The sequence below is a fragment of the Camelina sativa genome, chromosome 13 (assembly GCF_030686135.1).
Source record: "Camelina sativa cultivar CO46 ecotype springtype chromosome 13, ASM3068613v1".
NCBI classification, from domain to species: Eukaryota; Viridiplantae; Streptophyta; class Magnoliopsida; order Brassicales; family Brassicaceae; genus Camelina; species Camelina sativa.
This window is the reverse complement of record NC_141892.1, coordinates 4616710-4642719: the sequence shown is the minus strand read 5'-3', so window position 1 is coordinate 4642719 and position 26010 is coordinate 4616710. Positions and strand designations below refer to the sequence as shown.

At 39.2% G+C, this 26010-nt stretch overlaps 6 protein-coding genes and 1 pseudogene across 10 annotated transcripts; 5 read left to right on the top strand and 2 right to left on the bottom strand.

The window, feature by feature from the left end:
* Window positions 1-155: 155 nt before the first annotated feature.
* LOC104735200 (uncharacterized) lies at window positions 156-2992 on the top strand. Of its 3 annotated transcripts, none has more exons than XM_010454942.2 (5): window positions 156-404; window positions 929-1049; window positions 1240-1609; window positions 1808-2145; window positions 2462-2992. In XM_010454942.2, the coding sequence occupies exons 3-5, from the start codon at window positions 1249-1251 to the stop codon at window positions 2681-2683; spliced, it is 921 nt and encodes a 306-aa protein (XP_010453244.2). In that variant the 5' UTR covers window positions 156-404; window positions 929-1049; window positions 1240-1248; the 3' UTR covers window positions 2684-2992. The 3 variants fall into 3 exon arrangements, with proteins under 3 accessions (XP_010453244.2, XP_010453246.1, XP_010453245.2); XM_010454944.2 differs by having other exon boundaries at window positions 263-404; window positions 1382-1609; XM_010454943.2 differs by having other exon boundaries at window positions 263-404; window positions 1219-1609.
* Window positions 2993-9739: 6747 nt separating this feature from the next.
* LOC104735198 (putative serine/threonine-protein kinase SIS8) lies at window positions 9740-14644 on the top strand. Of its 2 annotated transcripts, none has more exons than XM_010454940.2 (13): window positions 9740-10424; window positions 10729-11169; window positions 11336-11439; window positions 11556-12150; window positions 12273-12540; window positions 12772-12812; window positions 12961-13029; window positions 13128-13228; window positions 13388-13466; window positions 13575-13742; window positions 13857-13906; window positions 13980-14156; window positions 14306-14644. In XM_010454940.2, the coding sequence occupies exons 1-13, from the start codon at window positions 9966-9968 to the stop codon at window positions 14409-14411; spliced, it is 2658 nt and encodes an 885-aa protein (XP_010453242.2). In that variant the 5' UTR covers window positions 9740-9965; the 3' UTR covers window positions 14412-14644. The 2 variants fall into 2 exon arrangements, 1 of the variants encoding a protein (XP_010453242.2); XR_015578023.1 differs by having other exon boundaries at window positions 9746-10424; window positions 13850-13906.
* A 267-nt stretch (window positions 14645-14911) lies between these two features.
* Window positions 14912-16334, top strand: LOC104735197 (protein CONSERVED IN THE GREEN LINEAGE AND DIATOMS 27, chloroplastic-like). 2 transcript variants are annotated; one of them, XM_087481372.1, is made up of 4 exons: window positions 14912-15524; window positions 15658-15681; window positions 15776-15832; window positions 15950-16334. In XM_087481372.1, exons 1-4 carry the CDS (start codon window positions 14912-14914, stop codon window positions 16027-16029), a joined length of 774 nt encoding a protein of 257 aa, XP_087337498.1. In that variant the 3' UTR covers window positions 16030-16334. The 2 variants fall into 2 exon arrangements, with proteins under 2 accessions (XP_087337498.1, XP_019089863.2); XM_019234318.2 differs by having other exon boundaries at window positions 15658-15686.
* A 517-nt stretch (window positions 16335-16851) lies between these two features.
* LOC104737955 (uncharacterized) lies at window positions 16852-22250 on the top strand (annotated as a pseudogene).
* On the bottom strand, window positions 19768-21867 carry LOC147929209 (uncharacterized). Its single transcript, XM_087481370.1, has 2 exons — window positions 20341-21867; window positions 19768-20098 (listed from the first exon to the last, which is right to left on the bottom strand). Exons 1-2 carry the CDS (start codon window positions 21554-21556, stop codon window positions 20064-20066), a joined length of 1251 nt encoding a protein of 416 aa, XP_087337496.1. The 5' UTR covers window positions 21557-21867; the 3' UTR covers window positions 19768-20063.
* Window positions 22251-23360: 1110 nt separating the features above from the next.
* LOC104735195 (S-protein homolog 13-like) lies at window positions 23361-24003 on the top strand. Its single transcript, XM_010454936.3, has one exon. The coding sequence runs from the start codon at window positions 23361-23363 to the stop codon at window positions 23886-23888; it is 528 nt and encodes a 175-aa protein (XP_010453238.3). The 3' UTR covers window positions 23889-24003.
* Window positions 23919-25895, bottom strand: LOC104735194 (uncharacterized). The gene is made up of 6 exons (XM_010454935.2): window positions 25670-25895; window positions 25239-25309; window positions 25082-25134; window positions 24485-24952; window positions 24300-24390; window positions 23919-24214 (listed from the first exon to the last, which is right to left on the bottom strand). The coding sequence occupies exons 1-6, from the start codon at window positions 25806-25808 to the stop codon at window positions 24128-24130; spliced, it is 909 nt and encodes a 302-aa protein (XP_010453237.1). The 5' UTR covers window positions 25809-25895; the 3' UTR covers window positions 23919-24127.
* Window positions 25896-26010: the final 115 nt, after the last annotated feature.

Sequence of the window (26010 nt, the reverse complement as noted above, 5' to 3'; positions counted from 1 at the left end):
TCGTCGTCATTCAATAACTTTATGTGTTTGGTAGTAAGTATAAATCTGGCCTAATCATGACCCAAACTGAATATTCTACAGTTATCCAACTAGAACCAATCAAATACTGTAGATCATCCTATATATAGGAATAGGAGGAGACTAAACAGAAATCCGTATCCTTCTAACCGGCGGTGACGTCATCATTTCCCGGTTTACTCATGGGCTTTGTTTAAAAAAATTAAAACTATTGAGGTGCAAATGAAATAAGAATAAAGTATGAGGGGCATTTAAATGAAAATATTTTCATTAGCTTATGTTAAAGACTATAGTGTCGTATCTCGTTTTCATTTCGAGCAAATTTATTTTATTTCCGAGAGAGAGAGAGAGAAGACGGCAGTACGAAGAAAGCGTTTTGATCGGAGGTACTTTTTCCGGCGAATTTACCCTATCTAGGGTTTCTTTAATTTTTTTTATAAATCTCCTTTCCTTTCTCTGTTTCTTCTTCTCAGTTTATTTTCTGGGTTAAGTGAAGATTATATAATCTGGGTTTCTTTGCTTCGTAGTTGCAGAGAGAAATTTGCGGAGAAAGATATCGTCTTTTCGAGTCAAAGTTTTCTTTTTTTTTTTTTTTTTTTTCCTAAGAGAATATAAAGCTGTCTTTTTTATTTCCCCCTTTTTTTCGGTATTAAAAAAAGCCCTAGACATATCAAAATTGAAATTTTTTTTATCTGAAATCGATCGATTTCGTGGGAGTTATCTCCTATCAGTTCCGGTTCGGTTCTATTTTGTTAAAATATTGATTTCTGTCACTTTCCGCCATGAAAGTTTTCGAATTTTTTGTTTCTTTTTTGGCTCCAATTTTTTCATCTTTTCAAATAATTTTAAATCTAGGGCTTTGCTCCTTTTCTAATTCAAAGATCTGTCTTTTTTTTTCCCCTTTCTACAGAGTACGAACTATCCTTGTGTGTTGAGCTAGCTTTTGCAATTTGAAGGACTCGAGATCTGAGTAATCTCTTGGTGTCTCGGTTTATTCGGTAGATACTGGAGGTGAAGAGAGCTCCTAGAAGGTAAATTTCAAAACTTTATCATTGATTTGATTCTTTTGGAATATATGAGATTCATCCGTTCACTTGTTTCCTGAGGTGAAGTCTAGCTTCTACTTGTAGATGTCTAGTTCTTGTCTTGAGCATTAGGCTGTGAGTTCTGCTGACGCACTCTTGACTTATTCTCACTCAGTTACAAAGTTGATGTTAATAGGGTTTTTTAATGGAAGACGATGACTTTCCTTCTCCTTCTCCGGATTTGGATGCACAGAACCCTTGTGATCGATTGCTTGCTCTAGATACAAGTACCGTTGATTCAAATTGTAACTTGGATTCGGTTTCTGCTATTTATCTAGCAATGAAGAGCTCTAAGCTGGAATGTGTTGATGAGCGTGGCCAAGATTCCCTTATTACCTCTGTATCCATGGAGGATGAAGAGGATGAGGAACTTGACGAGTTTGATCCTTACCTGTTTATCAAGAACTTGCCCAACTTGTCTTCTGTTGTTCCAACTTTTAGGCCGGTCTTGCTTCCTAAACAAACCCGAAGCTGCCCTCCTATTTCTCTAGTCCTAGACCTTGATGGTAAGGCTACCTTTCAGCTTTTGTTTTAATCGAACAAAAATATTTGTCTTTCACCAGTATTGTGTATTGATGTGATTTAACCATAGACGACATATGGCTAGAAGATTAAGGTTGTAACGTTTTATTTTTTTCTCACCAGAAAGAGTTTGTTTTGTTTATTTCTGTTATTGCTATAACATATATGTTTTTTATTCGCAGAAACTCTTGTGCATTCGAGTCTAGAACCATGTGATGAGGTGGATTTCACATTCCCTGTTAATTTTAATGAAGAAGAGCATATGGTGTATGTGCGGTGCCGCCCTCACCTCCAAGAGTTTATGGAGAGAGTGTCCCGTCTTTTTGAGATCGTCATCTTTACAGCTAGCCAAAGTATTTATGCGGAGCAACTTTTAAACGTGATTGACCCTAAGAGAAAGTTCTTTCGCCATAGAGTGTACCGTGACTCCTGTGTTTTCTTTGACGGTAACTACCTAAAAGATTTGTCTGTCCTTGGGCGTGATTTATCTCGTGTTATCATCGTCGACAACTCCCCACAGGTATCATCCCTCTACACAATGGGTATACAACATTGTTTAGCCACTTTAGCCAAAGCTGGTCCGTAGATGCTTTTATCAGTGATAATTGTAGGATACATTTTTTTCAGTATAGGATGACTATAATAGCTATGAAAGATGCTATGAGAGAATTTAGTATTAGCTAGTTTGCAAAAGCTATCTAAATCTATGAACTTGTGTGGGAACAAAGTGTATTCTAGACTGTACCTACAACCGCCATTAAGAATTATCTTAGTTCTATCTTTTAAAGCTGTTGCATCATCTTGTCTTGAGTTATTGTTTTTATGCAATGGTGTAGGCATTTGGGTTCCAAGTGGAGAATGGGGTGCCAATAGAGAGCTGGTTTAATGACCCGTCAGATAAAGAACTCCTTCACTTGCTCCCATTTCTTGAAAGCTTAATTGGAGTTGAAGATGTAAGGCCGATGATCGCCAAGAAATTCAATCTGAGGGAAAAGATTGATGCAGCTGTAGCTGCAGCTGAGTATCCTGCTGAGGCGGGAGATCCTTTCGAAAGGTAAAATCTTTCTCCTAAACCTTGAAGGCAGAATCTGGGCATAAGAGCTGGCATGTGGGTTACAAATTTCATGTTCGGTGACAAAAAAGAAGAAGACTTGCTCTTTAAGAAGATGCTTTGGAAGTGTTTGGTTCCTATTAACAAGGCTTGGAGGGGATCAGATACATGTTAGAGATATATATATGTATAAGTATATCAATGTTGTTTTTCATATTAGTTGGGTTTAATTAAGAACTTGGTATACGGAGAAGACAGGATAGCCCTGTAAACAGTTTAATGCACAATAACTGTAATTTTATTGTTTTCTGGTTTATTTACTACTCGTACACTGATAGATTTACCTTTGCAATAGAGTGGCTTTATTTTGCCAAAAAAAAAAGGCAGTAGTAACAGAGTTCATGGCCAAGGGTATAATAACGAAATCAAAATCTCAATCTTGTGTGATGTTGTCAATGTTTTCCCATTCTGGGATACTTAAAGCCAAAACATAAACAATGACTTACTGCTACTTACTGAGCTATTCTATAACCAGTTGCGATGAACATTCCAAATGTCTTTTTGAAACTTTTTGTAATTGGTCTACCATTACTAATCCCTAAACTGTGCAACCAGATTTTTTTTTTTTGTAAACAGAGGAGTTTAAAAAGAAAAATTACATATGCTTGACAAAAAAAAAAACAAATTACATCTTACCAAAAAAAGGTAATTGTTTTCAGCAAATCCAACAAAAGGCTGCAACCATTCAAGAAAAATTCCAATTAAACAGCACTTGAAATAACGAGTACAAAATCCCATGATCCAATAATATTCACTTTTGTACAAAAATCCAAGAACATCATTGTTTCCTCTAAATGAAGAAACGCCATTATTTGATTTGATCATGAATCTTATACTAATTTTTAAACGCCATAGCTTGTACGAATATTTGTGATTACTGTTGATGGACTAGCGGATAAATTATGGGAAATTTGTTTAGCCACGCAGATAACTGTGATTTGATTATTTTAATACGAAAAAAGGTTGCCGATGAAAGTGTGAGAACTTATGATCTGATATTTTTTAAACTCTCTTTTGATTAATAGAAAATCTGTTTACAAGTTTGTTCTAAACAATTTTCTGCCCTCTCAAAACTCTCTTTAAGAAACCTCTTGCTTTTTTTAAGTTTTTAGCTGTTTAATTAGCAAACTACCTAATCTAATCCTAATAGGAATTTGGACCATTTTCTTTTTCTTTATGGTTTAGGAAATTTCCCACTTTTTTCATGTTTACATTCCAATTGTAAACATGAAGCTCTTCAATCTTCTAGAAGCTTCTCGTGCCTTCTAAATCTGTATGAGTCTTGATAATAGCCGACATAGATCACTCGATACTCTGTTTTCGTATTAAAGTCATGTCCTTCTGGAGTAGTTCAAACACTTGTTCAAATGCTGCATCTTCAATCTCCCCCTTTTTAACTTTGTGCTTCTCAAGCATAAGAATTTTTGGCTTAGATATAAAACAAACATCTTTAAACGTTCATAACATAAACCAAAAACGATCATCAAGCCATAGTCAAACATCCAAACACAATGAACTAAAATGATCACCGAAAATCTTCCAAAGTTTTAATGAAAACACAAAGCTCCCCCAGAATCTCAGACCAGCTTCTTCTCCTTCTCCCCCTGCTTGAGAAAACAACAGTTAAAAACAACTCAAATCTTCTTGGAAAGTGGATGATTATGTATGAGCCTCTGAACTACTTTAGTACGTCTCTGTAGAGCTTGTGCTGTGTCGACCAAAGCTGCATATGAACTCTCCTCATTTTCTTGACCAACCTGTGGCATACGAATGCTACCCAACTGAATTACCTTAGAAGTCGAAGAAGATCCCTCATCCATTTGTCTTCGAACTGGTGTGGGGTCTTCATTCACAGGAAGCAAATTGTGTTTAACCGCATAAGCTCGCCCAGTCCTAACATCTTTAGTATAAAACTCAGCAGCTACTTCTTCTTCTGCATCTGACCATTCAAGCGGACCTTCTTGAACCTTAAGTATATCGAAAATGGTTCTAGGAAATATTACGCACCGAGTAGTATCAGTCCAACTCATATCCATAATCTGATCATAAATTAGTTGTCCTAGATCAAACTGAATTCTTTGAACAAGCTTAAACACAACTCGAGCACGATCGATTGAAATATGATCCCTATGAACCGAAGGAACCCAATTATAACTCGCCAACATGAAAAGAGCTGCAACTTGTCCATGTAGATCCCTAACCTTCAATTGATTCCAAGGCAACTTGTCGCGACCACTCAGAACTTCTGCAAGTTCATTTTTACTCAGTCTATCTACAGCTGCATCTGCTTGCTTCTCTTCTTGAGACAATGATTCAAGATTAAGTGCCTCATTGATAGCGCTAGGAGAAAACTCATACCAGTGACCTCTAACAAACACTTGAATTCCATTCCTAGTTTTTTCTTTTGGCAGATTAGCATAAAACTCACAAACCACCTCTTTGACATACACAGGCAAATCTTGTACCGAAAAATGCAACCCTAGATCCATAATCTTATCAAGAATCCCAAAGTCATCTGGTTGAGAAAAATCTAGTTGTCTTCTTTTTGTAACCTTCCGAGAAAAAATATCTGCATACCTTGCTTGAGCTGCTTTGGACACAAAAACATCAGATTTAAACTTCCCCTGTGCATGAACACTCTTAGCACTAATAGTTGCAGATTTAGACCGCTTGGCAATGGAAGAAGACCCTCGCTTCATCTTCCTCTTTTTAACCGTGTGACGCTCAGTCTGCTCTTGCACTGAGACTTCCTCAACCCTGAAATCCTCAGAATCCGAATCAACTCCTTTGCCCTTATCTCGAACCTCTTCTTCCACATTGTTAGATGCAATTTCATCATTACAAGCTGATTCCGATTTGTCTTCTGCGAAATCTTCAACTCCTACTGATTTGGTTTGAACATCACCCCCCGATTTATCAAGAACTGATCGATCATCATCACTGCTTGGTTCAATCATTGACACAAAACACTCAAAGTAGACAGTTTCTGGTGCTGCATAATGACTAGTCATCTTTTTCAAATCAATCTGCACTCCTCTAGTCCTCATTCCTTCATTTATGTTACCAATAACATCTGATGCAGAATGATTCTTGTGTACTTGTTTTGTTTCTTCAGATTTTGGAACATGATCAGAGGTGTCTAGTCCAGAATCTTCTTCTTGTCCTTCAATAATATTTACTTGTTCTGCATCACTGTCTGAATCATCATTATCTCTTAAAGCAACATACCGATCATCAAACACCACATTTACTGATTCCATAATAGTCCATGTGCGTTTGTTAAATACCCTAAATGATGTACTACTCTCAGCATAACCAAGAAACATCCCTTCATCACTTCTGGAATCAAATTTCCCAAGATAATCCTTGTCATTCAAGATATAACATTTGCATCCAAAAACATGAAAGTAGCTCAAATTAGGAGTTTTGCCTTTCCATAACTCATATGGAGTTTTTGATGTATCTCTTCGAACATACACTCTGTTTACTATGTAGCAAGCTGTATTGAGCGCCTCAGCCCAAAATTTCTTAGGCACATTATTCCCATGAATCATTGCTCTAGCCATTTCTTGAAGAGTCCTGTTTTTCCTCTCCACTACACCATTCTGTTGAGGAGTTCTCGGAGCTGAGAATTGATGTGAAATCCCAAGTTGTTCACAAAATTCTCTCATTGATTCGTTTTGAAATTCTCCACCATGATCACTTCGTATTTTCTTGATTCCACCTTTCTCATTAAGCAATTGCAAATCCAAGATCTTGAAGCTATCCACTGTATCTGACTTCTCTCGAATGAAACGAACCCAATTTATCTAGAAAAATCATCTACCAACATAAACACATATTTCTTCCCAGCTAAGCTCTCAACTTGCATTGGACCCATTGAGTCCATGTGAACCAGATCTAAAACTGATTTTGACTGAACTTCAGGCACCTTCTTGTGCCGAATCTTAACTTGTTTTTCTTGATTACAAGATCCACAAACCATATTTTCTTCTCCTTTAAGCTTAGGTACTCCTCGAATGATCTCTTTATTAACAAGAGTAGTTAAGTTCCTTACATTTATATGACACAGTCGTTGGTGCCAGAGATCTAGACTTCCTTGTGCACTAAAACATTTGAACGAATTTCTCTGCCACATGTAACAATTGTTCCCTGACCTTACACCATAGAGATTGACACTGCCTGATTCATCAGCCGCTTTGCAGTCTATCTTTGTAAACATAATTGTCAAGCCTTCATCACACAACTGACTGATACTTATCAAATTTGCTCGCAATCCTTGTACCAGGTAGACATTTACTAGTGGTGGAAGTTCTGTATCACGTGTTGTGCCTTTACCTTGAATGTAACCATTACTTCCATCTCCAAAGGTTATTGTGCCTCCTTTCAGTTTCTTAATATTCTGCAAATTACTCTTAGTTCCTGTCATATGCCTTGAACACCCACTATCAAAGAACCAAGGCTCAGAATCTTCCTGTTCCTCAGTAATCATAGCCATGTTGCACCTAAATCCTGATGATATTGCTTCTGTTTGATACATGTCATTCTTCTTCATCCAAACATGTCTCCTAAACCCATTCCAGAAAAATCTCCCTTGTTGCTTCAAACCATAGACTCTTTCTCAGAATTTAGAGCAATAGCGTTTATAATGTCCAAATTTTCCACAAAAATAGCAGCCTGAAAACTTCTCAGATGCGGATGTTGATGCTTTCAAATCAGATTGGTGCATTCCAACAGTAACAAAGTTAGTTGATGTTTTCTTGTCTCCTTGGTTCTCAATAAAACCCAACCCTCTATGAGTTTTCTCAGTTCTTCCATAGCTTAAAATCTTTTCAAGTTGCTTTGTTCCTGCAAACATGTGAATTTTTCTGTACTGCTGATCAAGTTCAGATTGAAGTCTTGTGGATTTTTTCTTCTCTTTAATTAACGCTTCCTCTAGCTTGTCTGCTTTTGTAGATAACACCAATTTTTCTTTCATTAAATCCACAACTTCCTTAGAAATCTTCTTTTCGTCCACCAAATCATTCTACATTGATTGGATCACAACTTCAAGATGAAGTTTTTCTTTGATTAAGTCTTGATTTTCCTTCCCTAAGGTAATGAGTGTTTCTCGGACTTCCTTGTAACTCTGAACAATATCACGAACTTCCTCATCTTCCTATTCAGAATCAGTTACCTCTTCTCCATTCTCAAATTCTGTAATTCCCACCATCGCTACTAGATTTATGAGTTCTTCTTCACTACTGCTACCATCATCTGAATCATCTTCAATACTTATCATAGACTTCTCTTTCTTGTGTTTAAGGTTACTCACACATCCCTCCTGTGTATGTCCTGTACCTCTGCAAATAGTGCACTTTGCATTTTCGAAGCTTAATCGTTGGACACTCACGAATGAAATGTCCAAACCCTTTGCATTCATGACACTGCATATCAGCCTTCTTATCTTCACTGATTTTTTTGAAAACTCCAGTCTTCTTTTGTGAATTACCTTGTTCTATTCTTCTTAAAGCACGATCAAATCTTCTTACTAATAAACTCACATCATCTTCTTCTCCTTGATATGATGTGTCTCTGCTAACCGTTAAGGCTATATCTTTTGGTTTCTTAATTCCATTAAGCTCCATCTCGTGAGCTTGCAGCATTCTAACCACTTCACCATAACTAAGACTGTCTAGAACATGTGAAACAGTTAGTGTAGTCTTGTATCCCATGAACCTTGAAGGTAGACACCTTAGGAACTTCTTGACCAGCTTCTGATCCTTATAAGTTTCCCAAGAGTTAATGCTTCCTGAGCTAGCGCACTTAACTTTGAACTAAAGTCTGATATTGATTCGTGTTCTTCCATCCTTAGATTTTCGAATCATGAAGCCAGCATGTCTTTTCTTGAGCTTTGCACTTTTGTGGTTCCTTCATACTGGATTTGCAGAATATCCCAAGCTTCCTTAGCAGTTTCACACCCCTGAATTAGATCGAACTGCTTCCTTCCTACACTGCAATGAATAACACTTAATGCTCTTGGATTTCTTCTGTTCTTCATCAGTCCAGTCGGCTTCGGGTTTGGGAATTCGCTTGCCTGACTCGTCCTTGATCGTCGGTTCTTCCCACTTTTCCAGAACAGTCTTCCAAGCAAGACGATCAATACCTCCTATGATAGATTTGATTCTTGATTTCCAAAACCCATAGTTTCCATCATCCAAGACAACTTTGTTATTGTTGATCAGATCTCCGTAGCTCTCCATCTTGTCCGCAGAATCTCACATGTAGTAATCCGAACAAGTGCTGCTCTGATACCAATTGAAAGTGTGAGAACTTATGATCTGAACAATGAAAATATTGATTTCTTTAAACTCTCTTTTGATTAATAGAAAATCTGTTTACAAGTTTGTTCTAAACAATTTTCTAACATCTCAAAACTCTCTTTAAGAAACCTCTTGCTCTTTCTAAGTTTTTAGCTCTTTTTCTTAAAGAATAAAACTTAATAGCTCGGTTAACTTTCTCTTGTTTGTGCTAAAGCTCAACCTTGCTTTAGCATCCCTATTTATAGATCTAGGTATTAGCTGTTTAATTAGCAAACTACCTAATCTAATCCTAATAAGAATTTGGACAATTTTCTTTTTCTTTATGGTTTAGGAAATTTCCCACTTTCTTCATGTTTACATTCCAATTGTAAACATGAAGCTCTTCAATCTTCTAGAAGCTTCTCGTGCCTTCTAAATTTGTATAAGTCTTGATAATAGCCGACATAGATCACTCGATACTCTGTTTTCGTGTTAAAGTCATGTCCTTCTGGAGTAGTTCAAACACTTGTTCAAATGCTGCATCTTCAGTTGAAAAATAGTCAAAGCTAATTTTACCCAAGTGGAGGAGGAGGAGGAGGAAGATTGAAGAAGAAGAAGAAGAAGAGTGCGCATTTTAATCGAATCTACCTTTTTCGAAGATGTCGGCGCAGGTTAAGCTCCTATATTTTTATCTATATATATTGTTTAAACAATTAATCCTGTGGAATGGAACTATTTGTTTTGTTTGTTTACGAACGACGCATTTATTTATTTCTCTATATTTAATTTTGTTTTGTGCCAATATTATTATCATTTCACATTTTTTTTTTAAAAGAAACAAAAAAAAAATAGCGAAAGGAAGCTTCGTTTTTTTCAGAGAGAGAAAGATAAACCGGAGATTTTTAGAGAGAGAGAGAGAGAGAGAGATCAGTTCGTCGTTGACGATCGATGTCGAAGATGAAGCATCTTCTACGGAAGCTACACATCGGCGGAAGTAGTGGCGTCGGCGGCGGCGGAGGATTTGCTGACCATCATAGGTTTGACGATTCCACTAGACCCATGATCGATCCTAGCCCTATTCCTAGTACTAGCCCTAGCCCCGTCTCGACTTCCTCCGTCTCTTCATCCACCGGTTTTGGCAACGCGGCCTCCACCGCAATGCCGAGGCTGGAAACATTGGAGCCTGTTGGCCGTGATCTGGCTGCTGTTGATGGCGTCGATTTCAATTTGATGGAGGAGGAGTATCAAGTCCAGTTAGCTATGGCGATCAGCGTCTCTGATCCTGATCCGCGTGAGAATGCTGATACTGCTCAGCTTGATGCCGCTAAGCGTATTAGCCTTGGTGTTTCTGCTCCTCCCGTCACCGACGCTGATTCCGCCGTTGACTTTCTCTCCCTCCGCTATTGGGTACTTAGATTCTTCACTCTCGCTTTGGTTCAATTTCTCTAAATTTTTATGGGGTTTGGAGGGGTTTTAGGGAGTCTGATCATTCGATTAGCCAGCCAGGGTTTAGAGGAATTTAGGATCTTGCTGTAATTGATTACTGCTACTGCTTGCTCTGTTCTCTTGGATTTGAGTATTTTTTTTGAGTCCTAATTGTAAAAACTTTCCATTTTTGGGGTTGGAGTTACCGAGGTTTATTCAATGTTGATCGTTTCAGGCTTGATTATGAGACTTTAGCTGATCGTGCGCTTGTTTGATTTTCATGTAGGGACATAAGGTTATTAACTATGATCAGAAAGTCAGGGATGGTTTTTACGATGTGTATGGGATTACATCCAATTCTCTTTCACAAGGGAAGATGCCACTTCTTGTGGATCTTCAAGCTATCTCTATTACAGACAATGTTGATTATGAGGTCATTTTGGTTAACCGATTGATTGACCCTGAACTGCAAGAGCTAGAGAGGAGAGCATCGGCTTTGGCTGCTGAATGTCCAGACTTTGCTCGTGGTCAGGTGTCAAGTGATTTATCTCAGAAAATTGCAAATATAGTTGTAGAGCAAATGGGTGGCCGCGTTGAGAATGCTGATGAAGCATTGAGAAGGTGGATGCTTCGAAGCTATGAATTAAGGAATTCTTTGAACACTACTATTCTTCCACTTGGACGAGTTAATGTTGGTCTTGCACGTCACAGGGCTTTGCTTTTCAAGGTTACAACAAATCCTTTCACTTGTTTCTACCGTTGGTCTTAAACCTCTTGATTTTCTTATTCTAGTGGCGATACTCATTTCTTTCCTTTTTCATCTCCGAGTTTCCTTGTTGATCATGGTTAGGAGATGTAGGGTGAATCTAATTATTCCCTCCTCTATTTTCTAGGTCCTTGCTGATAGGATTAATCTCCCATGTATGCTTGTAAAAGGCAGCTACTACACGGGAACTGATGATGGTGCTGTGAACTTGATTAAACTAGATGACAAAAGGTATTCTTTGATTGCTGTATGCAGCCTTATGTTTTCATTCTACAGTCCTGATATTGGGCTCAGTTTGTATGTGATGGTGTGATTTTGCAAAGTCCTAATTCATTCTTCCTATGCAGTGAATACATTATTGATCTAATGGGTGCTCCGGGTGCTCTGATTCCTGCCGAGGTTCCAAGCAGTTTTCTTCCAGTTGCTTGCACAGATACAAGAGTATTTCCTGAGGATCTGGACTCGATTCAGCATTCAACCCCTGAAGTTGAGAAAGAGATTGAAACGCCAGCATTTTCAGTTTTGGGGGAAACAGATTCCAGATCCGGTATGGTGGCAAACTTCTTAACTGGAAACCATAAAGAAAACCGTGACAGAAATGCTGTTGAAAAACATCAAACAGAGAGATTTGAGCATGATTTTGGAAAGCTAATGCAATCACAGCAGATATCTGGTGAAAATTTGCCTCCATTTTCTGGGAAACCTACATGTGCTCAGAAAGTGAAAGTTAAGAATGTCTCCAAGTATGTCATAAGTGCAGCAAAGAACCCTGAATTTGCGCAGAAATTACATGCCGTCTTGTTGGAAAGTGGTGCATCACCTCCCGCAGATTTGTTTATGGATATTAACCCGCACAACTTGAGGGGGAAGAATTTGCTTCAAGAAGTCAGCCTAGATAGTAGCGATTCTGAGGTTTCTGGTGTTCCATGTTACCCAGAGAAGGTATTCTTAGGATACACATCATTTCAACTTCTGCACAATTGTTTTCATTCATTTTTACGTGCCTTCTTAATCTATCTTAAGACTCTTTTAAGTCTTTAATTATTTCCATCTGCACTGAATAGGTCGCAGATCATTTAGCTAAACAACAGAGAGAATCTGAAAGGAACCCCAAAGCTGAGACTTACCAACAATCAGTGGAGGTCAATTTTTCAGTGAAGAGAAACTTTGATGGTAAAGTTTCTTCATCCGAAAATGTGGAGATTGGCACTGCTGATGGGGTGTCGACTGTTTGTGATAGTCATGACCAAGGAATTAATCCATTGCTCGGCGAAGCTGCAAAGTGGGAAATTATGTGGGAAGATCTTCAGATTGGCGAGCGCATTGGTATTGGTAAGGTTTGGTTTATCAGATATTAGATTGGCCAGTATCATGCAGTATAAACTGAAGTTGTAGCCGTGATAGACTTTTGATGAAGCTTATTTCTTACTAATTGCTAGCTACCCTTATTTTTGTGGATAAGACCTTTACATCCAAACTATTCAGTTTGATACAGCAAACTAGATCCTTATTATTCGAATTATAAGATCTAATGTGTTCGTTCTCGTGCTATTTCTGTCGCAGGTTCATATGGAGAAGTTTATCGTGCAGAGTGGAATGGAACTGTGAGTTATGTTTTGTAGTCTTAATCCACTAATCCTTGGAATGCTCTTTAATGTGCAATTTCTAAAACCTCTCTCACATTTGCTTCCAATGAAGAGAAGTGCTATTTTAGTCATAAAGTTCTTGGACTGATTGTGTTTTTCCTTTCAGGAAGTGGCTGTCAAGAAGTTTCTGGATCAAGATTTCTCTGGTGATGCATTGACACAGTTCAAATCTGAAGTAACTCCAAATCATTTAATCATAGACATCTTATTTTCTGTAAAATTACCTGGAACCTGGTTAATCATGCTTTGATTGTTTTCATTTTGTTCCAATAGATTGAAATTATGTTGAGGTTACGCCATCCAAACGTTGTTCTTTTCATGGGAGCTGTTACTCGGCCGCCAAATTTCTCCATTCTGACAGAGTTCCTACCCAGGTTTGATCCTCCCATATTGTTTTTGTGTAATTCGTGGATGAACCACTTAGTCTGCTAGTTTGATTTATAGTGGAGTAATCCTTTTCTAACCAGGATGTCCGTTTGTTGTTTCTAGTTTTCTTTATTCTTAATGGGTTAAAAATTTATAATATTATGCAGGGGAAGCTTGTATAGATTACTCCATCGGCCAAATCATCAGCTTGATGAGAAGAGGCGAATGCGGATGGCTCTTGATGTGGTATAAAATGAGTTGCTCTGGTTAAAACTTAAAAGGAAGGATCGAAAAAAGTTACCGCTTTATTGCTAAAAATATCTGACACTTGTTTTCTTTCTGATGGTATTGCAGGCGAAAGGAATGAACTACTTACACACCAGCCACCCGACTGTTGTACATAGGGATTTAAAATCTCCAAACCTTCTTGTTGATAAAAATTGGGTTGTGAAGGTTTGTGATTTTGGATTGTCCCGCATGAAACACCACACGTATTTGTCCTCAAAATCAACAGCAGGAACGGTTAGTTATAATCGTAAATAGAACAAATCCTTATTTCTCAATCATGAACTCTGTGTTGGAAAGATAAGCGGAGAAACTTACTATACAAGATGTGTTCTATTAATGAGTGTGCAGCCTGAGTGGATGGCTCCAGAAGTGTTGAGGAATGAACCGGCTAATGAGAAGTGAGTGAAATTTAACACTATGAGAATCTTTGTAAATGTTAATACAGAAATATTGACTGGTGTGCTTGCTCAGATGTGACGTGTACAGCTTTGGGGTTATATTGTGGGAATTAGCTACTTCACGTGTCCCCTGGAAAGGTTTGAACCCGATGCAAGTCGTTGGAGCTGTGGGATTCCAGAATCGACGCCTGGAAATTCCAGATGATATCGATCCAACAGTTGCACAGATAATACGTGAATGCTGGCAAACGTAAGTTCAATTTCATAATTCAAATCCTTATTAGAGCTGTAGTGCTATAAAACCATAACTATAGAAACGGGTAAAATTCGGTGAAGTGGGTCGGTTGTCACACTCACACATATATATAGGTGGGGGTTAAGCTTGTGATTGTTATGCAGGGAACCACATTTACGGCCATCGTTTACACAACTGATGCGAAATTTGAAGCGGCTTCAGGGTCTAAACATAAGCAACAGATCGAACACGAGTGAAAGTTTGATGTAAGATAAGTAGATAGAAGCTGTTGCTTCCACCTGGTCTGGTTCGAAGAACCAAATGGGTGGGGGGGATTGCCATTTTCTTCTTTGCTTTTTTTTTTTTTTTTTTTTTGTTTCATTTTGTTTTTACGGTCAGACGAAAGAGGAAACAAAAGAAAAGAAAAGATTTGACGGGTAAGGGGAAAAGCTTGTGGAGTTCAATCGAAGTGGGAGCTCAACAACAACAAAAAAAAAGAAAAAGCCCTATTTTAAACCCTTTGTAACTATTATTATTATGATCATCATCATCATTGTTGCTACTTGTAATGATAAAAATTAGGTGGATGAACAAAAGAAAAAGAAAAAGAACAGAGTTAGATGAAAAGAATACAAAAAAAAAAAAAAAGAGACTATGAAGTTCCTTTATATAAGGTTTTGGATTTAACCCCAAAAATATGCTAACTGTAAAAAACATATGGGGATTGTTGTAATTGTAACGCTGCTAATTCAAATGAATGTGTGAAACTAATGACATGTTTTGTCGCATTTATTTGCTGTATATTTTTAGAGTTCAGAGAGAGACTTAAAAAAAAATTGAAATCGGAAAAAAAAAAAAATAGAGTAGACGAAGCAAGCAAAGAGGAAGGTGCGATGGCTGCTACAGTGCTACGCCATTTCAGTCCAATTTCATCCTCCCTTAAACCACCGTCTCGCCACCGCCGATTCCTACACCACAATTTATTATTCCCTAAAATACCCTTTCACTCTTCTCTCGTCAAATTCGGCGCGGAGAACTTCGAACCACAACCTCCACCGCCGTTGCCGGAGACCGATTGTCCAGTTCCGCCGGAGCAACAGCCGATCAACGAGTACCAATCTCTCTCCACCTCTTTCCCTTTCGCCTGGGCTTCAGGAGATCTAGTCGAGTACGCTTCAAGGCTCTTCGTCACCGGTGCTTCTTTCGCGTTTTTCGTTGGATTACCCGTTTGCTGGTTCGGATCCGTCGGAGCCGAATACGAACCCGTTAAGAGGATTCTCGCAGCCAGCTCAAGCGGGATCTTCGCTGTCACGCTTGCCGTCGTGAGGATGTATCTCGGTTGGGCTTATGTCGGAAATCGTCTTCTTAGCGCCACCGTCGAGTGTATGCTTTATACTTTTTACCCCTCTTTCGTAGTGATAATAAGCTCACTCAAGAACTGTTTCTGCGATTGAGATCATATTGTTTCTGTTCCTTTTGGTTTTTGAATTTTGTCATTCTTCTATCGTTGTTGCAGATGAAGAAACTGGGTGGTATGATGGTCAGGTTACGATTCGTCTCTCTCTGTATAATATTGTTTAACAATCGAAGCTCTGTACAAGATTTAACATTTGTGTTGGTTGTTTTCTGAACAGGTTTGGGTGAAAACACCTCAAGTCTTGGCCCGAGACCGTCTTCTTGGATCTTTCTCTGTAAGCTTTATCATCAGCTTTTTAAATCCTTGAATTTGGTTTTTGAATGGTCCACTGCATGTGTCCTATATAATCCAGGGATTTGATTAGATTTGTGTATGTGTGTTGTGTTTTCAGGTAAAACCAATCCTTGCGAGATTGAAAAACACGTTACTGATTCTCGGATTATCGCTGATTCTTGTCATAAACCTTGGTGATTCTCCAATTGCATCGTCTTATAGAACGTACAAGGATCCTAGGGACAGATCCTCTCTGCCGATCCCTGGAGCTTACAACGATGAAACAGCAAGAACGTTCGAACCAGAAGCTTTCTGCGGTGAACCTTCTACCGATCTTCTTTGATGTATCTCTTCATGGATCTCAACGCAAAAGACATACAGTTCCTGATTAGTAAATATAAATATATATCTGTACATTCCTGTATATTTATTTCGCTAAATTGGATGTAAAAAAAAAAAAGACAAAAAGCCAATTTTGATGAATCGAAAAAAACTCATTACTAGGTTTGGTATCTAGCTCTTACCATTCGGATTCAAACTAATACTTTCTAAATTTATAGACGCGGTCATTTCGATTTTTGAAAGATTTCACAGTACACTCTTTCATCTCTACTAAAACTATCATATTATTTACCTGCACAATGTCCACCAAGAAATTGAACTTGTTACGCTAAATCGTAGTTTGAAAGTATATAATTTGATTACACTATTTCGATCCTATGTGAATGTTCGTTATGCATCAGATTTTCTTTACAAAGCATTTTTTTTGGTGCTTCTCAAATTAGTTATGGTGAGTCAATCGGATAACTCAACTTTGACAACGTGAAAAACCAATTTCAGGTGATAGAATTTTCCCGAGTCAAACACAAAATTAGTATATTGTAACAAACGTAACTAATTTTGCTTACAAAAACCATAACGCCCTTTCTATTATTGCCCGATCAGATCAATAAAATATAGCTTGGTTTTATATATATAACTAACAACCCAAGAGAGGAGAGCATGCATCTGGATAATGAAATGCCTGAGAAAATGAAAGCCCTAGTAATATTGTGTCTAGTATCCCAAGTAATCATTCCAACCGTAAACTCAGCTGATAAAGGAGGTGTTGATTTTTCAATACTCATAAAAAATGAGATGTACCACGTCAAATAACCGTCGGTGTTCTACAATTGCCGATCACCAAAGAAAGACATCGGTATTAGATTAGGTATAATCTCAATCGATGATCTGAGAGTATTATTGAACAAAGATTATATACAGAGTGGAGAGGAATATAGCCGTTGAAGGCTATTAAGATGTTTCCTAAATAACATACAGTGATATATAATTTCCTATTCTAATACCCTCCCGCAGTCGAAACGTTATGTGTTTGTAACGTGAAGGCTGGACTTGAAGGCATTGAATAAAGGGGAAGGGAGTCCCTTTGTGAAGATATCCGCATACTGATGGGATGAAGGTACATGGAAGACTCGAACTTGTCCTAGAGCAACTCGTTCTCGGACAAACAGAATGTCAAGTTCGATATGTTTTGTGCGCTGGTGTTGTATGGGGTTGGTAGAGAGGTAGACTGCACTCACATTGTCACAATAGACAAGTGTGGCCGTAGATAGAGGACAGTCAAGTTCTAGAAGAAGATTGCGGATCCATATGGTCTCAGCTACAGCATTCGCAACACCTCTGTATTCGGCTTCAGCACTAGAGCGGGAGACCGTCGCTTGTCGTTTGGAAGACCAAGAGATTAGGTTGTCGCCGAGAAAAATGCAAAAACCAGATGTGGAACGTCTTGTGTTTGGGCATCCGGCCCAATCTGCATCAGTGTATGCCGTGAGAGTTGAGGTTGTTGATTTTGTCAAGCGTAGGCCTTGAGAGATGGTGCCTTTAAGGTAGCGAAGAACACGCTTCATTGCTTTAAGGTGTGGCTCTCGAGGATCATGCATAAAAAGACATAGTTGCTGGACTGCATAGGCAATGTCGGGGCGTGTGATGGTTAGATATTGTAAGGCTCCGGCGAGGCTTCGATACAATGTTGGGTCTGCGACTGGTGGGCCAACACCTGCTTCGAGTTTGGCGGATGTATCAACGGGAGTGGTACAAGGGTTGCAGTGTGACATGTTGGCTCGATGTAAGATATCTGCGGCATAATTTTGTTGTTGCAACATCATGCCGTGAGTGTCCCTGCGAACAGATATACCAAGAAAATAGTGAAGTAATCCCATATCGGTCATTGCAAATTCAGAGTTGAGTGAGGAGAGAATTGACCTGATGAGAGTGGGTGACAAAGCCGTGAGAATGATATCATCTACGTAGAGAAGAAGATACGCAATCGATGAGCCATGCCGTAAAACAAAGAGGGAAGCGTCACTTCTACTGTTTTTGAATCCGACCTTGATGGCATAGTGTGCAAAACGTTGGAACCAAGCGCGAGGAGATTGCTTGAGACCATATAAAGATTTTTGAGAAGGCAAACATGATTTGGTTTTGCTGGATCAATAAAGCCCGCTGGTTGATGCATGTAGACAGTTTCTTCTAGATTGCCATGGAGGAATGCATTTTTGACGTCTAATTGGTGGATAGGCCAATCTTTTTCAAGTGCTCGGTGAAGAACGGTTCGAATTGTCACGGGTTTAACAACGGGGCTGAACGTCACGTCACAATCAACACTAATTTGTTGTGACTTGCCGTTGGCAACGAGCCGAGCCTTGTAGCGAGAGAGAGAGCCATCTGCATTAAATTTGTGTCTAAACAACCACATAGCGCGAACGACATTAGTATTAGGTGGCCTTGGAACCAAGGTCCATGTGCCAGCCGACATTTGGGAATCATATTCATCTTGCATTGCATTGGTCCAATGAGGATCTTTGAGAGCTTGAATGTGGGATAGAGGAAGAGGAGAAATGAGATCAGTGTGAAGAGAGAATATCTGTTTGGGCTTATTGATGCCGCTTTTGCTTCGAGTTTGCATTTGATGAGGTCGGGGCGGAGGTGGTATGGGTGCAGGTTCGATTGACGGAGGCGCAGGCGGAGAAGGAGAGGGAGATGGAGAGTGAGCGGGAGTAGGAGGGGAAGATGGAGAAGGGGGATGTGTGTTTGATAGAACAGGAGAGGTCGGTATAGGAGGCTGTAATACCGGAGAAGGAAGAGAAGTAGGTCGTGAAAGAGCTGGGGACGAGATAGTGATGCTTGGAGTAGAAGATATAGTGGAGAGAGGGAGAATAGAAGACTGTGAGTGAGGTAAAAGAGGTGATGTGTGGGAATTGGGAGTAGGAAGAGACGAGCTTGTTAAGGAAAACGGAAAAATGGATTCATCAAAGACTACATGCCGAGAAATGATGATGCGGCGGGAGGAAAGGTCAAGGCAGCGATAACCACGATGGTGAGACGGATATCCAAGAAATACACATTTAGTGGAGCGAGGTGAGAGCTTGTTGGCGGTGGTGGGAAGAAGATTGGGGTAACATAAACAACCGAAGACACGAAGATGAGCATAATGAGCAGGTTTGTTAAAAAGGCAAGTGAAAGGAATTTTATTGTTTATAGCACTTGAAGGAAGAATGTTAAAAAGATGAGCAGCCATGTTTAAAGCTTCAACCCAATAGGTGCTGGGCATATTAGCTTGAAAGAGAAGAACACGGACCAGGTTGTTAATCGTTCGAAGGGTGCGTTCAGCACGGCCGTTTTGTTGGGAGGTATATGGGCAAGAAAACCGAGGTTGAATACCATTAGAAGAGAAAAAATCCAGAATCTGACGATTGTTAAATTCTCCACCATTATCACATTGAAAAGCTTTAATGGGGGTTTGAAAATGAGTTTTAACAAAATTAAAAAAATGTAAAAATTTAGCAAAGACCTCACTTTTGTAACGAAGGGGATAAATCCATATGAAATGAGAAAATTGGTCTAAGAAAATAACATAGTACTTGATGCCACTAATACTTGTAACAGGAGATGTCCATATATCAGAATGAATTATTTCAAAAGGAGAAGAAACAATAGAAGTGGAAGTATAAAACGGTCGACGAATGTGTTTTCCAGTTTGGCAAGCATGGCATAAAGTAGAAATATCATTGTTTGAACAATCAAATAAACGAGAAGAAAGTAAATTGCGAAAAACAGAGTTGCCAGGGTGACCTAAGCGACGATGCCAAGTCGAAGCGGAAGTGGAGGTGAGGAGGGCTGCGTGAGAGGTAGGAGACGAGGGTGAGGAGACAGAATATAGGGGACCTGGGCTATCACATCGGATGAGAGGCACTCGGGAATGAAGATCCTTAACAAGAAAACCAAACGGATCAAATTCAACAGAGCAAGAATTGTCAATAGTAAATTTGCGAACAGAGATAAGATTTTTTAAAATTTTTGGACAAACAAAAACATTGTTTAGAAGGAGAGGACGGTAAGGAGACGAGATGAATGAGTGACCAGAAGAGGTAGCAGGGATAATAGAGTCGTTACCAACAGTGACCAAAGGAAGTGGAATCGTAGACGACGGGGATAAGGAAGAGAGTGTACCTGGTTGGGATGTGAGATGAGCAGTAGCACCGGTGTCCATATACCAGCCAGCGTCGTTAGGATCCGGGAAGGTCATCGTGTTGAAGGCGTGAGCGAGAGTAGTGGGAATGAGATCGGTGTTCGACGGAGAAGCTGTTGTTGGGTGAGTAGTCGTGAGATATGCGGAACCAGTTGGAGATGGTGCATGACCGAGAATCCCTTGTGTTGGTGGTGGTGGTGTAGGACCAGCGTGAAAACGAGCCTGTGGAGGAGAGGGACCGAAGGGTGAGGGAGGTTGAGGAGAATTGGGCCACTGAGGGAATGTAGGCCATTGTGGGTAAATGGGCCATTGAGGGGGAGTGGACCATTGAGGCTGATTAGGCCAGGTCCATGATTGATTTCCAGATCCCCAAGTGCCACTGTTGTAATTAGGGTTGCCGCCACGACCCTTGTTTCCACGACCTCCACCGCGGTTGCTTCTGTTGTTGCGACCTCCACCTCGACTGTATTGAAATTGCTGGTTTGAGGGTGTAGAGCGAGGCTGATCATATTGTTGTTGAGAGGAAACAAGAAGGACCTGAGGGGACGAAGCATTGTCATCGTTGTTGGGAAGTGTTTGTCGCTTGGTCTTGAGTCTATCTTCTTCGTTGATGAGCATAGATCGAGCCTCGCCAAAAGAACAGGGGGGTGATCGATGTTTGATAACATTGATGATGTTATCAAATTTGGAACTAAGTCCGTTGAGAAGATGCATGACCAAAGCTCGGTCAGTGATCGGAGAGTCGACATTGGCGAGCGTATCAGAGATGGACTTCAGTTTTTGACAATAGTCATGGACGGCGAGATCACCGATCGTAAGGTTGCGGAGTTCGTTTTCCAACTGTATGGCGCGAGCCTCCTTGTTGTCCCGAAACAGGTTCTCGAGCATGAGCCAGACTTCGCGAGCAGAACACTCTGTTTTGAGAACCGAGGTTAAAAGGGATTCAGAAATAGTACCGTAGATCCACATCTTGACGGTGTTGTCGAGTTGTTTCCAGACTGTGTCGGTCGGTCCAGTGGGAAGAGAGGTGCCATCGATATGACCGGTGAGAGAGAAACTGAAACAGTGAGTTTGAAAAAGGATGCGCCACAAATCGTAGTTCATCTTGTTCATGTCGAGAATAATGGGGATGTGGGCACGGATCTGAGTGAGACTTGCAGCCGGTGGGGCTGTAGTGGCTGGTGTAGCAGAAGTCATTAATGTAAGAGAACAGAAGAACGAAGAAACAGAGATGAAAAGGAGAAAGGAAACAGAGGAAGAAGGAGAGGTAGAAGAAAAGAAGGTTTACGAAAGGTAGAAGAGAGGTGGCGGAGAGAATTATTATTATTTTTTTTTTTAGGTAATTAGAGCAAAAGGCTCTGATACCATATTAGATTAGGTATAATCTCAATCGATGATCTGAGAGTATTATTGAACAAAGATTATATACAGAGTGGAGAGGAATATAGCCGTTGAAGGCTATTAAGATGTTTCCTAAATAACATACAGTGATATATAATTTCCTATTCTAATAATCGGATGGCACAAATCGTTCCCAATCACAGACTTTGAATGGGAATTCAAAGTTCCTCAGTTTGGTAATGGCGTGATGGTCCACAAATGTCGTTTCCGGTCGAGCCTAGGAACAGCAAACGTTGAGATCAGGACGTTGTCTACTACGGCGATGCTATGCGACGGACAAACATGTACATACGCAATCAGACCTGATGGGATTTATTTCATTGGTTATGAGTTGTATTCTCCTCATGCTATCTTTGGAAGGTATTTTGAATTTTCGAGGCCCGTCGAGAAGCTAGTTGAGCCATGGAAACCATGGTTGCCGCAACAACTCAAAGTTATGCACGGTAGAGTGCATCCAGAGCCTGATTGGGATGAAGAGGACGATGATTGACATATCCTTGCACTAGATCAATATGTTAGTAGCCTGAGGTCGTTAAGGAAAATGTGTATTTTTTTATATAGTTGATGAGGAGCCTGGTTTGTGGAAACATGAAGGGACTCTGGTAAGAGTCCTACTAGTGACTGCAATTTACATAAATGTCCGAGGCTCCTTAATTATATATATAAGATTCTTAATCAGTGGTATACTATATATACTCCTTAATTATACTCTTATTATAAAAACAAAAAAAAAATCATTTCTTTGTATTAACAATATATCAAGATTTGTAACCATTATGTGTATGCTTGGCTCAATCGTAAAATTGGAAAATCACTGTTATGCTAAGTTTCAAACCTTCAAATATGAGAGTATGTAGGTGTAAAATTGACGACGACAAAAATAGTATTGTTTTGCCAACCATCTAATTTATCACATTCAAGTTTCTTATCCTAAATTATATCGAAAATCGTCGGTAATTTGCAATTAATCATTCGGACGATAAATTAAACCAATGTCTCACAAATTACAAATGAGCTTCTATGTATTGTTAAACCCACGTACATATTGGCATTAACACTCTAGTTTTGGATTTCTGGATAAGTAATCAATAAACATTAAACAGAATCTAACAGCAAGTCTTAACTCAATGTAATATGATCTGTCACATTCTTCCCTCAAAAGTCAAAACCCAACATGATACTAGCGGTGACCGGTTTAACTAATCTAAAGATAGACTGAACAGAATAGGAAATTAAAGACCCGGTTTAATTATTCCCACATCCAATTCAAAACTATGAGAGAAAAAAATTGTTTAGTAAAATATCCAAATCAGAAACTAAAGTCTCCAAAAAACGAAAGAACCGAACCAAATCTAAATTAAAACCTGGAAACAACATAACAAAATGCAACAGAAACGCCATATTTACAAAAACCTATGTGGAAAACATTAATTCTCTTTTAACGACTTCATAGCAGAGAGGTTTGTTAAACTTTTTACGAAACTCATTGACCATATAACGTCCAAAACCACTACCGTTATTTTTGTTGTTAAACAACAACTCCCGTTTATATAAAACCCCAATAAACCAAAACAGAACTGTTCAAGAGAGAGAGAGAGCAATGGGGTTTGGGTTCAAGATCGGATCAACATTCCGATTAGCCACCGTATTCACGTGGTGCCTTCTCATAGCATCATCATGCTTTCTATCCACCACATCAGCAGCCCGGTTCGAGATAAGAAACGAGATCGCCAGACACCCAGGACGAAACCGTAGCCTCGCTATTAACTGTTGGTCGTCGAATGACAACTTAGGCATGCATGCTCTCAGACCGGGCCAATCCAAAAGCTGGTCGTTCAAGCCAGTATTTCTCAAGATACCGTATCTCTACATATACTTTGAGTGCAAATTCTTCACCGCTTTTGGCTCGCCGTATGGTCAGACAGCTACGGTTTTTGCCGGGGAGAGATCATTCAGGTGGAAATGTGATAATCCGGAGGAGGAAGAGTGCATTTGGGTGGTGAAGAGAGATGGGCTATATCTAAGGAAGATCACAAGAGACCATAAAGGCCAAAAGCTCTATGGAGACGAATTGAGTATGACTTGGATCGGCGGTACTAACTACCACCCGGTACCAGAGAGCCCATAGTTTTAATACTTCCATGCCCGATTCAGGATATACATTGAAACTCTCTATATATTGTAAGGGATAACAAGATACAGAATTTTAGAAGAAAATGAATACAGCTTTTATGTTTCTTCCTTTTTTATGTAAAATTAGCAAATCTGAGATCATTCCACATTCAAACTCCCAACAGCGGAAAGAGTATGATGAATTCATCCGGACATGGATGATTACAGTTAAAGTACCTGAAATTTCATATTTGCTTAAGCTCCGTATTTTGGGGCCTTCCAAAGTTTGAAAGCAACCTCATGGATGAACCGATCAGCCGGTATAACAAGATTTCCAGAGAGCTATGAAAAAAGAAGAGAAATATAAAAACTTGAGACAAGCCATGTTGAATATAACAGCGGAACTTGCAGTAAATAGAAACCATACCTTTTTGAGAGCTTCAAATGATAATGTATCAACCAAGTCCTTCCGGGTCACAGCATGCTGCCACTGAGCTACCAACATAGGACAGTAGTGCCTGTAGGTTGCAAGAATGACCAAACCCATCAAGAACGAAAATGATAACTTCATAAACCTTTGCATCAAATTCTTTTGGATATTCAATCTCTTACCGAACATCATCCCGTGTCTTTTCACCACGCATGGTGTAGCTCTGACGTGGTATAAGTCCTGCAAATTTTGGGTTCATGTCTTGTTGTGGAGTACTGACAGGAAAAACTGAAACATCTTTGTCTGTGACAGAACCATAGCTAAGAACAAGAGACAGATGCAAGCGCGATACAATCTCTGAACCAGGTTGAGCCATTCTCATAATACTACCAATCAAAGAGTCGATAACTCCCAAGTTGTTATCATCAACCCCGATATGCACAAAAACAGAGTCGTAGAGGCTCACATCCAAGCATTTTCCTCCTTCAAATCCAAGCAGCCTTAGTAATTTAGATGCTGTAGCATCAGAAGGAACGGAATCACTCTTCTGGGATATTTCACTAAGTTGTAACACATCTAAGCCAATCAGTTTTCCGAAAGAACTCAGAAGAGAATTGTCAGTTACTAAAGCAGCCTTGAGTCCCATAAACCTGTACCATAATATTTGTGTCAGTGACATTAATGTAAAAAGTAGCATCATCATCATCTGGCTAAACCGGCTAATTGATTATTGAAAGGAGTATAATAAAAAGTACAAAGATGAGGTGAAAAGGCCAAACCTTTCAGCTAAAGTTGGGATATCATTTTCATTTCCCTTTGGTTTTAGTCCACTCTGTTGAAGAAACAAATCATGGAGTGTCAACCTCTAGTGTAAACACATGAATCAATACACACATTCAATCATATAACTATTTTAAGAGAGTGAAGAATCCTCACAGCTATCGAGTAAGCTTCTGATGCATCCAGCATATGGGAGAATTCTCGAACTATCCTTTCGTTCTCAGTTTCTGCAAATTAGAAAGTCAAAGCACAAGCAATGAAACACAAGTGATCTTGATCTCAAGATCTTAGATTCTTAAGAAATTGGGTTAAAATTTAAAAAAAAAATTCTAGCTATCTTCTTCAACTAGATCAATGCAGCGTGCGAAAACTCAATGGAGTCACATATTAAGTCTCAATCGAATGAATCCAAACGATCTCATGTCTAAACCGGTTCAATTGGGATTAAAACTAAGAATCCTCATTAAACAAGGAAGAAATCGAATATGAGTGAAAACACGTAAACCACCGATTTTGATCAATAAACAAATCTAGACGAATCAAACGAAAAAGTAACCAAATTTATGAAGATAGTGAGTCAGAGAGACCTGGAGGTGCATGAGGAAGACTGAGGAAGCCACAGCTAGCTACGGAAGCGAGAGAATGGATGTGGGTATTTGATGGATCGACGAATCGAGCCAAGCCGTCTCCGTACAATACCAACGCTCTGCTTGGTTTGTCCGCCATTGTTGTCAAAGGAAGAGGGGATCGTAAGACACTGAGAGATAAAAAATATATATAAAAAGAGAGGGGAATATTATATGATTTCGTATATATATATATATATATATTCCTTTGTTGTATATATATATATTTAAAAGAAAATATTTATGCTCAAAAGAAATTCACCATTACAAATCTCATAAAACTATAAAATACAAATAATTTG

What these genes read in the sequence shown, in the direction of transcription:
- LOC104735198 (XM_010454940.2), top strand. Translation starts at nt 9,966, where the DNA reads ATGTCGAAGATGAAGCATCTTCTACGGAAGCTACACATCGGCGGAAGT. An exon ending in TGACACAGTTCAAATCTGAA is followed by an intron (nt 13,030 to 13,127) that starts GTAACTCCAAAT and finishes TTGTTCCAATAG; the next exon opens with ATTGAAATTATGTTGAGGTT. An exon ending in CAAAATCAACAGCAGGAACG is followed by an intron (nt 13,743 to 13,856) that starts GTTAGTTATAAT and finishes ATGAGTGTGCAG; the next exon opens with CCTGAGTGGATGGCTCCAGA.
- LOC147929209 (XM_087481370.1), bottom strand. Translation starts at nt 21,556, where the DNA reads ATGACTTCTGCTACACCAGCCACTACAGCCCCACCGGCTGCAAGTCTC. An exon ending in TCATCTCACATCCCAACCAG is followed by an intron (nt 20,099 to 20,340) that starts GTACACTCTCTT and finishes TTTCTTGTTAAG; the next exon opens with GATCTTCATTCCCGAGTGCC.
- LOC104735197 (XM_019234318.2), top strand. Translation starts at nt 14,912, where the DNA reads ATGACATGTTTTGTCGCATTTATTTGCTGTATATTTTTAGAGTTCAGA. An exon ending in CTGGGTGGTATGATGGTCAG is followed by an intron (nt 15,687 to 15,775) that starts GTTACGATTCGT and finishes TTTTCTGAACAG; the next exon opens with GTTTGGGTGAAAACACCTCA. An exon ending in GTCTTCTTGGATCTTTCTCT is followed by an intron (nt 15,833 to 15,949) that starts GTAAGCTTTATC and finishes TTGTGTTTTCAG; the next exon opens with GTAAAACCAATCCTTGCGAG.
- LOC104735200 (XM_010454942.2), top strand. Translation starts at nt 1,249, where the DNA reads ATGGAAGACGATGACTTTCCTTCTCCTTCTCCGGATTTGGATGCACAG. An exon ending in TCTAGTCCTAGACCTTGATG is followed by an intron (nt 1,610 to 1,807) that starts GTAAGGCTACCT and finishes TTTTATTCGCAG; the next exon opens with AAACTCTTGTGCATTCGAGT. An exon ending in TCGTCGACAACTCCCCACAG is followed by an intron (nt 2,146 to 2,461) that starts GTATCATCCCTC and finishes GCAATGGTGTAG; the next exon opens with GCATTTGGGTTCCAAGTGGA.
- LOC104735195 (XM_010454936.3), top strand. Translation starts at nt 23,361, where the DNA reads ATGGGGTTTGGGTTCAAGATCGGATCAACATTCCGATTAGCCACCGTA.
- LOC104735194 (XM_010454935.2), bottom strand. Translation starts at nt 25,808, where the DNA reads ATGGCGGACAAACCAAGCAGAGCGTTGGTATTGTACGGAGACGGCTTG. An exon ending in CAGAAGCTTACTCGATAGCT is followed by an intron (nt 25,135 to 25,238) that starts GTGAGGATTCTT and finishes TTTCTTCAACAG; the next exon opens with AGTGGACTAAAACCAAAGGG. An exon ending in AAGACACGGGATGATGTTCG is followed by an intron (nt 24,391 to 24,484) that starts GTAAGAGATTGA and finishes TGCAACCTACAG; the next exon opens with GCACTACTGTCCTATGTTGG.